Source organism: Mesoplodon mirus (genome assembly GCF_964341445.2).
Source record: "Mesoplodon mirus genome assembly, chromosome: 1".
Taxonomy (NCBI): Eukaryota; Metazoa; Chordata; class Mammalia; order Artiodactyla; family Ziphiidae; genus Mesoplodon; species Mesoplodon mirus.
Window position 1 is genome coordinate 24,707,815 of NC_138976.1, and position 10,639 is coordinate 24,718,453.

General features: G+C 48.9%; 1 protein-coding gene across 1 annotated transcript; it reads left to right on the top strand.

Moving 5' to 3' along the window:
• Window positions 1–9,094: 9,094 nt before the first annotated feature.
• On the top strand, window positions 9,095–9,757 carry LOC309806700 (ribosomal protein eL22-like 1; the record flags this gene model as incomplete). The annotated part of the gene is made up of 2 exons (XM_082625643.1): window positions 9,095–9,253; window positions 9,447–9,757. The coding sequence occupies exons 1-2, from the start codon at window positions 9,157–9,159 to the stop codon at window positions 9,755–9,757; spliced, it is 408 nt and encodes a 135-aa protein (XP_082481769.1). The 5' UTR covers window positions 9,095–9,156.
• Between the last annotated feature and the right edge of the window lie 882 nt (window positions 9,758–10,639).

Consider the following 10,639-nt stretch of genomic DNA (forward strand, 5'->3'; position numbering starts at 1 on the left):
CCGGAGGTTCAGGCGCAGCCTCCCGCTGCACCGTGTACACACCGGTTCGCTTTGAAAATGGGAGGAGGTGGGGAGAGGCATCCTCGGCCCACGGACTGAGACAATGGACCCTCACTGAGGCGAAGCTCCAAAGGTCGTGCCTTTCTGACATTCTACCGGGGAGGGTCCTTGGCTCTAAAGGAGGCACAACGTAGTGTCTACACCAGAGTCTAAGGGAATTGTGGAGAATCACATGACTTCACTCTTCCCCGTACTTACCAAAACTCGGGTCTTTTTACACAGTTCCATCTCTTGTGCCTTTGACTACGTTATTACAATAAAAGGCTCCGATAGTGTCTTCCTAGTTAAGGTGAGGAGGACAAATTTGCAAAAGAAGTAACCATTTTTTTAATGGGAAAGACCTCTGCTTCGCTTGACCAGGGGCTGCTTTTCCCTGCCTCTGAGAACTGCAGACCACCAGGCTCTGAGTCTGGACGGTGACCCAGCGCCACAGTGTAACCCAGTTCCATCACTCACACCCCCAGTTTTCCCATCTATAATACAAGAGGGCTGCAGAATTCAACCGTCCCCCATATGATCTTTAAGGGCCCATCATGGTTGTTGCATATCTGGCAGCATGGGTGGGCCACCCAGGGCCTAACCCTATTCCAAGGAATGGAAACAGAACTCACGGCAAGCATCTCTGGATTAGCTCCAGGCACCGGTTATATCATAATTTCTTGAATCTTTTGAGCTTGATGTGCTGATCACTTGGCAGCTATTACTGCTGGGCCCTAAGTGCGGTTTTCCACTGAGGCAGGTAGAAATACATTTGTCCATTGCCCACGCTTTCTTTTCATCAAGCAGCCTGGGACCCAATGGGTGAACTAAAATTCAGAGATGACAAGACTCAAGGGAACCTGTTGATGACAGTTTTCATTTTGTTGGGCTGGCTCTTCCATCCCTGGTACCCTCTGCTGTACCTTGGCAGCCTCCTCATGCAAAAAGGAAAGAGAAAAATTAATTGGGGCCATCATTTAAGTAAGCTTTAGAAAGAAACTGGTGTTTAACTTTGCTTTGTATCCTTTATTTGTTTCAAGCAACAAGCTGACCAAAATCAGAAAGAAAAAAAGAAAAGATCCAACCATTTCCCCACCTTTCTCTTGAGAAATCTTGTAAGTTTCGATTCTGTAGCAAAAGTTTCCAGCATTAAATATTTCAGAGGCTCGGTGTGCAGCTTTCAGATAAACCTGAGTGTTCAGATGAACTGTTTTAATAAAGATCTTTGAGCAAGTGAGTTCTGACAAGAGAAATGCAGCCTCTTTCTGCAGAGTTAATTTGCTAGGGAAGAGTTGCGGGGGGGTGAGAAAGAAGACTGAAAACCACTGGTAATTCTTATTTTTAATTCTGGGGATTGTACTATCCTGTTCACAAAGACATGTGAATGCGATTCAGTCCAGACGGGTATTTGTCTAAATAAGTGCTGCCCAACAGAAACATAATGTAAGCTGCCTGTGTAATTAAAATTTTTCTGGTATCTGCATTAATTTTTAAAAAAACAGGTGAGATTAACTAATAATATATTGTATTTAACCCAATTTAATGTCCAAACTATCATTTCAACATATCAATATAAAAATTGTTGAGATATTTTACTTTTTTCATACCAAGTCTTTAAAATCTGGAGTGTATTTTACACTTACAGGTCATCTGTTTGGACTAGCCACAGCCAAGTGCACAGTAGCAGTGTGTGGCTGATGGCTACTGTATTAGACGGTACAGGTATAGATGTTGGTCCTTCCTGACTTTGGTGGTGGTAAGTTACCACCTGGAGGAGGGGGCAGCTGCAGCACTGACCCTATTGCCAGTGGGTCCAGATTTCAGACCCAGCCCTGTGACCTTGGAAAGATCTAGGTGTTAGACCTCCCTTATCTCTGTATGGATCCTTGCAGGTTGAAATTCAAAGGTTCTCCGTGTGCAGCTAGACAGTATGGCTCTCCCAGGCAGAAATCAGGTTGCCTTGCCTCGTTGGCACTGGCCAGAAATTGAAAGCCCTCCACCCAGGGGTTTTGTCCTTGTTTTCCTAAAGCCCGGCAGGGGGATTGGGGCTGGAAAAGGGCAGTCTATGCGCCCAGTTAATGCAGCGGTTGAGCCTTTCTCCGTGTTTTAATTACCAAATCCAATGCTTTGACAGCGCCATTAACGTTAATCCAGTCCTTTCCCTAGTGTCCTCATTTGTGAATGGGAATTTGTTACCCCTCCCTCAGAGTCCACCTGAAGTTAAACGAGTCAAGAGGGATAGAAACGCTTTGTAAACTGTAAAGCGCTGGGCACAGGAGGGAAGAAGGTTTTAACATTTAAGCGCCGCCTTATCCGGAAGTCTCCCGGAGCGTCGCGGTAAAGCCGGGGGAACAAGAAAGACAGGGAGGGAAAGCGCACGCGTCTTCGCCCCCAACTCTCCATGTCAACTGGGACGACAGGTGAGATCGACCAGGGTCTGTGCCCTGAGAGAGGGGACGCTGCGAGGAGGGAACTGGGTATACAGCAGGAGCCAGGAGAGACAGCGAGACCCTCGAGGTGTTGAAGGGAGAGCGTCAGCCCTTCTCGGCCTCCTGCCGGCCGGCGACACCCAAAGCTAGTGCGCCACCCGGCCGGTCCAGAAAGGACGCTGCGCAGGCGAGGGAGCGCCGCCCCTCATCCACAGCCGGGCCGGGCCGGGCGGGCCCTCCAGTCCGCGTGGCTCTAGGACATTGAGAACATTCACTGCTGCGTCTTGGGACAATCCAACTCTCCGAATCCCCAAACCGTGAAATAGAACCTCCCCGGCTCCCCGTCTAGGGGCTCAGAGACCGGAGGTGCGTTTCTCTTTTTCTTCTTCCTTTCTTGAATCCAGAGAAATCGTTTGCCCCACTCTGAGCCCTGCACCCCCCCGCGTCGTGTGCAGGCGCCGCCCCCCCCCACCAGGTCTGTGAGTAATTAGATGCGTTCTTCCCTAATTGCCCAAGGCTCGTTAGAATTCGCCCCAGAGCTGTAACATTTTCTTTCAAATTAACTTTGCTCGCAATTAAGCTTAGGAAACCAGCAACAAAAGCAGACTTGGCCCGAGGTCGTTTACTACGAAAACGGATTAGGGAAATTTCTTCCCCAGTTTAAGGGGAAAGATTCCTGCGGCCAGAGCTTTGGGGGAAGAGTTCCCACAGCTGAGGCCAAGTGGGAGTAGGAAGCGGCTTGCGGCGGTTGGTGACGGCACTGGCCTTCCTCCTCATCTCGGTGATTCGTGCGCCAGAAAGAGTGAGGGTAACCTCGCTGAAAGGAATTCAGGAGGGTTTGGGCTGAATTACACACCCTTGACTTGAAGCTGCTGCACGCAGTTACAGTTCATCCAGCACGTTCACAAACATAACCTCATTTACTAAGAACTCTGTGAGAATTTTTTCATTAAAATTAATTTTTTTCTTATTACAAAATTGGTACACGTTCATTGTAAAAACAAACAAAAAATACAACTTAGGAAGAAGAATCAAAGGAACCCACAGTTCGCCCAGAGAGAGCACAACAAACACCTCAGTGAGTATCTTTTCTAGTTTTCATTTTTGTTTTTCCTTTGCAAGAGGCCTGAGTCTCAACTCTCACTAAGATGCTGTGAGATCTTGAACAAGCTTCTTCCTGCACTGCGTAGGCCTGTTTCACCACCTACAAAGCTGGGTGGCAGGTCCCCTTTCACCCTCACAAACTCCCGTTTTTTTTGGTCATTTGAATTCAGGATGCACTTCTCCAATCGCCAGTAGAGAAGCTGAGAGCAGGAGGCTTGCCCTCTCTGCTGTTTTGCACAAGGCATTAAGGCCCTGAGGCCTTGAAGCTCTAAGTGTGGGCCACAGACTAGCTGCATGGGCATCCCCTGAGAGCTTGCTAGAAATGCAGACTCTCAGGCTCTACCCAGATCTACTGAACCAGAACCTGCAATTCAACAAGACCTCAAGCGATTCATATGCCCTGGGCAGAGGCAGAGCTTTAGAGAAGCGGGGTGGGGGTGGGGGATGTGTTATGTTGCTGAAATCAGAGACCCCAGAATAACTTCCAGAAGGCTCCTGTTTCTCAGCAAGAACCCCAACCAGAGATGGCTGCAGAGAAAAGAGATGGCTAGGGTGGAGCCCTTCACCTCCTCCCTTGGGTGTGCTTTACAGTCTTGGAATCCTAACCCTTGGAATGCATCTCACATCATGTTCCCTGTCTGATAGGTGACCATGACAATGACATTCACTGAGAGTGTATCTGAAACCATCTTGAAAGCTGGACTGTCAGTTAGAGACAGAGCAGGAACCCAAACTCCTGACTCCCTGCTGAGCCACTTTGGGGACCTGGGGTTCTGGTCTCTGTACCCTCCGTAAGCAGCAGTCATTTGCCCAAGTATGGATGAAACTTGGCAACTTCAACCCCAAGTCTGGGCTTGTTGGGGTTTAGGAGAAAAATAAAGCTCTCTTCTCAGCAGGAAGAGGCCCCCACCTCTGAGTCCATCTGGGCTGAAGGATCCTCCAGTAGAGCATTTAAGTACCCCTCGGACAGCCTACGATCCTGGGCATCCTAATGAATCCTCCCCCACCCCAAACACTCACACCTTCCTGGAGAATGTGGTCTCTGTGCTCACCCTGCTCCTGAGAAGTGCGGACTCCTGGGTGGGGGTTGGCATGGCAGGACAGCCAGGGGAAAAAAGTCCCTGATGATAAGGAGCACGTACCAGACGGGGCTCTCTTCCCAGGATCACACAGCAACTCAGTGGAAGAACCAGGACTCTCATCTCAGTGCTCACATGAGTTTTCAATAATAGGAATAAATAGGAATACCATGCGTGCGTATAGAGCTTCTATAGAGCTAAAGGGGCACAGGACTTACCCAACATCTTATAGAGTCCAAGCCTGGCTAGAACTTATGCCTCCCTCAAGGGAGACTGCATTTGATTATCACCCTCATAAAAGGCAGTGTGGAAATGGAAGTAATCAGAAGGGGTGGTGGTGAAGGTGGGGGTTGAGGGATGGGGAAGGAGTGCAGCTGCGGGAGGGCCCTCCATTGTATGGATGGGTAAACTGAGCCTGAGATCAGTTAAATAAATAGCTTAGAACCACCCAAAGGGAAAGCAGTGTGACTAGTGCTTTTCAGCCCAAACTGAGCAGTGAACTAAAGGAAAAGCAGGGCCAACAGGTTGGGTGCAGCGAGGATAGGAGGTCTTTAACAAGTTTGGTGCCTGTCCCTACCCTCCTTCCAGCGTCTTCTTTCCGGGCTGAGGCCAAAGCCAGCCTTTGCCGAGCTCCTGGGGTGGAAAGGATGACTGCTCCCTATGGAGCTCCCCATGCCCCTCTGCCAGCCTCACAACCCCTCTTCTGAGAGCTGAGGCTCAAATTTCCAGCTCAGCCCAGAAAGGTTAACCTGGTGCAGAAGCATGTAGTCAGAGAGGCCCTGGGGATCAACTGTCAGCCCCTCCCAGGGTGAGGAAGGGATTGAGAGGCAGAATCAGGGTGGATCTCAGCCCTGGCGCAGAGCACCAGCTTATCTCACTACCTGAGAACCTGGAGCGGCTTCTCCCAGGAGTGTGGGCAGAGCAGAGCCCCAGCTATGATTTTTCATGCGTGGAGGCACTCAACAACCAGAGATAACGTGTGAGAAGCACAGCCTCATAGAGCCTAACTCCTGCCTCTGCTCTCAACCCCCAGTAGCTGGCCAAGCCCTCCCCATGGATGCTCCTGCCTCCTCCCTCCATTCTGCCCCCATGGCCAGCCTCACTCCCTGAAGCTGAGCTCCAGTCCTATGGGGGCAGGCTCCCTGCTGTCTGCAACAGAAAGCCCAAACTCCTCACCTGGCACTTGGGGCCCTCCATTATCCTCATGCCAACTCTCTTCCCAGCCTCATCTCCCATAGTTGCCCTTCCTACACATCTAGGCTCCAGCCAACACCCCACTTGCTGTTCCCAGACACCCCTGTGCGTTCCTGTCACCATGAATTTGCTCTGACCATTATTAGCTCTCTAGGAACCCCCTAACCCCATTTGCACGTCTAAGGCCACCAACCCAGTAGGAGGCCCATCATGCCTCTCCTGGATCACAGCACCAGCCTCCTAACAGGGATCCCTGCTCCCTCCATTGCTCTCCTCACTCATTCCCCACAGCAGCCAATGTATGATTCAGCTCAAACATCAACAGATCATGTCACTCTCTCGCAGAGGTCCAGACCTCAGGACAAGGGAGTGAGATTAGGAGCATGGCATGTTCGTGTGCAGCCCCGTGAAGGGTTTCTTACACTATGAGAAAATTATACTTAATATGAGCACTTTCAAAATTTCCCCCTCCCATGTATCACTTTCCTTTTATCCTAAATTTCATCAAAGCTTCATAATTAACCTTGTGTGAAGTGGGGTGTGCCCACATTTTTCCTGCACCCGTGCTCAAAAGAAAGAACAATGTCTTATCATGGGGATTGGGCACAGGGGTCTTGATGGTAGAGCCGAGATGGAGCATCTGGAGGACGGCCATATAGTGGACAACTCTGGACAGAAGTAAAACAATACACTCTCTGGCATATTCAAGAAGAAGTTGTGCCAGACTGCTAGTTGTCTACCCAGCCATTCCCCACCCCCACCCCCGCCTTCTTCTCTGCTCACAAGACCCTGATTTTGTTCAGGTTGCAGTTGGTCATGTGTTTTAGGGGAAGTCTCACCCCTTGGAGTATCCACCGGCTCAATCTGGACTCGTCTAAGGTAAACGTGGTGATGATTCCATCACTCTTGCCAGTGATTATTGAGAAACAGGCACAGGATACTTTCCAGGCCAATGAGATGTCCAGAAAAGTCTGCTCAGGGCTTCTGGGAAATAGTTCTTTGTTCTTAAAGAGACAGGGGGAGAGAAATAGCCATTTTCTTCCTCTTAATGTTGTTAGAGTGTGACTCCTGGAAGTGTGACAGACATGTTGGGCTCGGAGGGTACCAGCCTAAGAGAACAAGCCAACCTGCTGAGGATTCCCACCAAAAGGTGGGAATAACCTGGGGGCCTGATGATATCACTGAGCTGCTGAAAGAACCAACCCTGGAACAATTCCTTATACCTGTGGGCGATAACAAACGTCCTCTAAGTTTAAGCCTCTTTTCTTTGGGTTCTGTGTTACTTGCAGCCAAATGCATCCTAACTAATAAAGGTGACCCTTATGGGGCAGGAAAAAATTGATTCTTGGTTTTCCCTTTGAGATTTCCTTTGCCATTCTTTTTTTTTTTTTTTTTTTTGTGGTACGCGGGCCTCTCACTGTCATGGCCTCTCCCGTTGCGGAGCACAGGCTCTGGATGCGCAGGCCCAGCGGCCATGGCTCATGGGCCCAGCAGCTCCATGGCATGTGGGATCTTCCCGGACCGGGGTACGAACCTGTGTCCCCTGCATCGGCAGGCGGACTCTCAACCACCACGCCACCAGGGAAGCCCTGCCATTCTTATTAAAAAAAAATAAAATACAGCTGAAAGGTTATCTAGTCCCACCCTTGTTTTATAGAAGGAAAAACCAAGGACCAGAGAAGGTAACTTTCCACGGTTGTACAATGAGCTAACATCTTAGGCCCTTGTCCAGGGCTCTCACCACACCAGCTTCAAGTGGCTCAGCCGTGGCACCGCTGACTAAGGTAACCCTGACATTACCCAAGAGAGGCTGTGTTCAGGGTGTACCAAGCGCTTCCACATATGCTATCCTTTGGATATTCACAACTGCCCTGGGAAGTAGCAGGTTTCAGGTGTATTTTTTTTTCAGATGAGAAAACTGAGGTCCAAGAAAAGAGGACAAGCTCAAGGTCACAGACCTTCGCCTAAGCGGGATTCAACCCAGGTGTAACAAAGTTCACAGCAAAATGAATCAAACGTGACGATTTTTCCTTCCTGGATATGGGAATCAGGAGACTTGCGTGCTGGTTTTGACTGCAGCTCTGGGGAAATCCTCTCTCTTTGGGCCTCTAAGTAGGGTGGATCCTCCACACGCCCCTGACTTACCTCCACAGGGCGTGTAAGGCTTAAAGATAATGTCTGCAAAGTGTGTGGATCTGCTTGCGTCAGATCCTACAAAGTAGGATGGTTAGTGCCAAAGCTGAAGGGGACTGGCTGTTGCTTAAAATGAGCTCTACCATTGTGGGCCTCTTTTCACCCTCCTATCACTCCACCCTGACCCTCCCAGCTTCAGCCAGCGTTGGTCCCACCAAGGCGAAAGCTGCAGGAGCAGGCCTGTAGTTTACAGAACACCTGGGAGAGGCTGTGGGTAGCTGGGTAATTTCCAAATTAGTTGTAGGAGAAACCTAACAAAACAATCTGCAGGCTAAGCATCCCGGGAGCTCTCCGTGAGACTGACAGCCTGGAACCCAGCAAGTACAATGCACCGACCACAGGCGGGAGGGCCCTTCCTCCTTGGCGGGAGGAGGGCTGACTTCCTTCCAGCAGGGGCCCGTCTGGGCCTGCAGCCGGCCTGATAGGAGAGCAAAACCCCAGAACTGAAACAGGCTTTCCACCCAAATCCCAAACTATAATGAACATAAACGACTTTTCCAAAACGCTACTGCAAGGTTGGCTGGCCGGTGAGTTACGTGCCCTGGTAGACACCTCACTTCTCAGCAAGGGGCTTTCAGGTCTCATTTTGAAGATTTCCTCCTGAATCCATCCTCAGGAAACCTGGGCTGTGCCCCCACTACCCCCTGTAGGCTACACACAAGTGCACGAAATGAACCTGGAGTCTGGTATACTGTTAGTAATGGTCAAATCTGAACATTGTTTGGTACTTTCTATTTTCTGAGAGGCGGCCTGCCTTCGTCAGAAAAGCACTGGTTCAAGTCCTGGCTCTGGTACCAGGGTAAGTCTGAGCCTAAACTTCCCCAGCAATAACATGGGTGCAACAGTGCCTTCCCTCTCTGATACCAGTCACAATGGCTAACATTCAGTGAGCTGGCAGGGCAGGCACTACCTAGTGCTTTTCAGTCTCCACAAAATCCCCTGGGAGATAGTGACCATGAACTATAAGAAATGGTAGGAGCAGTTTGAAACCAGGCAGTTGGGCACCAGAGCTTCTAGGTGATAACACTTTGCATCATGAGGCTCCTGGTTCAGAGAAGCACTAGGCTAGAAGTCAAAAGACTCAGGGCTGCTCTCTAATTGCATGGCCAGCCTTCAAGATGGTGCCGGAGAAAGACAAGAAGCCTAAGAAATCAACCTGGAAGTTTAGTTTGGATCTTACTCATCCAGGAGAAGATGGAATTTTTTTTTTTTTTTTTTTTTTTTGCAGTACGCGGGCCTCTCACTGCTGTGGCCTCTGCTTCTGAGAAGCACAGGCTCTGGACATGCAGGCTCAGTGGCCATAGCTCACGGGCCCAGCCGCTCCGCGGCATGCAGGATCCTCCCGGACCAGGGCACGAACCCGTGTCCCCTGCATCGGCAGGCGAACTCTCAACCACTGCGCCACCAGGGAAGCCCGAAAATGGAATTTTTGATTCTGGAAATTCTGAACAGTTTCTACGTGAGAAAGTTAAAGTTTTTCCAGGAAAAACTGGAAATCTTGGGACTGTTGTTCACATTAAAGCCTTCAAGAATAAAATCATGGTTGTTTCTGAGGAACAATTCTCTAAAAGGTATTTGAAATATCCTACCAAGAAATACCTTAAAAAGAACAATCTTGGTGATCAGCTTCGGGGGTTGCATCTGTTGAGGAGACTTAACGAACTTCGCTACTTCCAGATTAGTCAAGATGAAGATGGACCTGAGTCTGAGGGGCAGTGAAGCCATCCCTTATAGGCCTTTGCTTGCTGATAAAACAAATGAAGCATACAAGACAAAGAAACATCTAGAAATTGACCCTTAGATTATCAGTGAATGCAAAACACTGTACTCATGTTAAGCATTCATCTCTTTAGGTGTATGCTGTTTACATGGTTCTTTAATACTTTCTATAAGCAATATTTAAATAACTTATAGCTAGTGGAATTTCTTCCAGGATTTCTGAAATGTATTGCTTTTAAAAATGTCCTCGACTTAAAGTGTATAGTTTAGTATAGGAAAAAATGAAGCATAATTTTGGGTATAACTTTAGATAATAAAATATTTAAAATTTTAAATAAAAAGAAGATTCGGGGCCTCACCCCTCCACAGCCACCAACTTTGTGTGTGACCTTGAATGAGTCCCTTGCCTTTGGCAGTCTCATCTATACACTGGATACATGTGTGTGCCTGGGGGTTATCAGATGGACTCCAGTGTCCCTTTAGCATAACGTTTGGTGAATCTGAGACCCCTCCCCTGAACACAAACATGAGAATGGAATAGCATAATATGAAAGTTTCTGTAAACTGTAGTGTGATAGTTTATTTCCAAGCCCTTCCATGTCTTTATCTCATGAAGTTCTCAAAACAACCTCAAAGTGATTGGGGGTGAAGTGAAATGGAAGTTTTACTGCAATAGTGTTTATAGCATGGGGAGCTAAAGCCCAAAGAGGGGTCACCAGCAATTTCAGTGGAGCCCACACTAGACTTGGGAGACCAGGCTCTGACCCAGTGCTCTTGCAGTTACACTGTGTGAATTATTACAAATGAGTGGATACCCACAGCACTTTAATGCTGTGCCTGGCATTGTGCCTTGCCTGCCGTAGTGGGTGCTCACAGCATGCA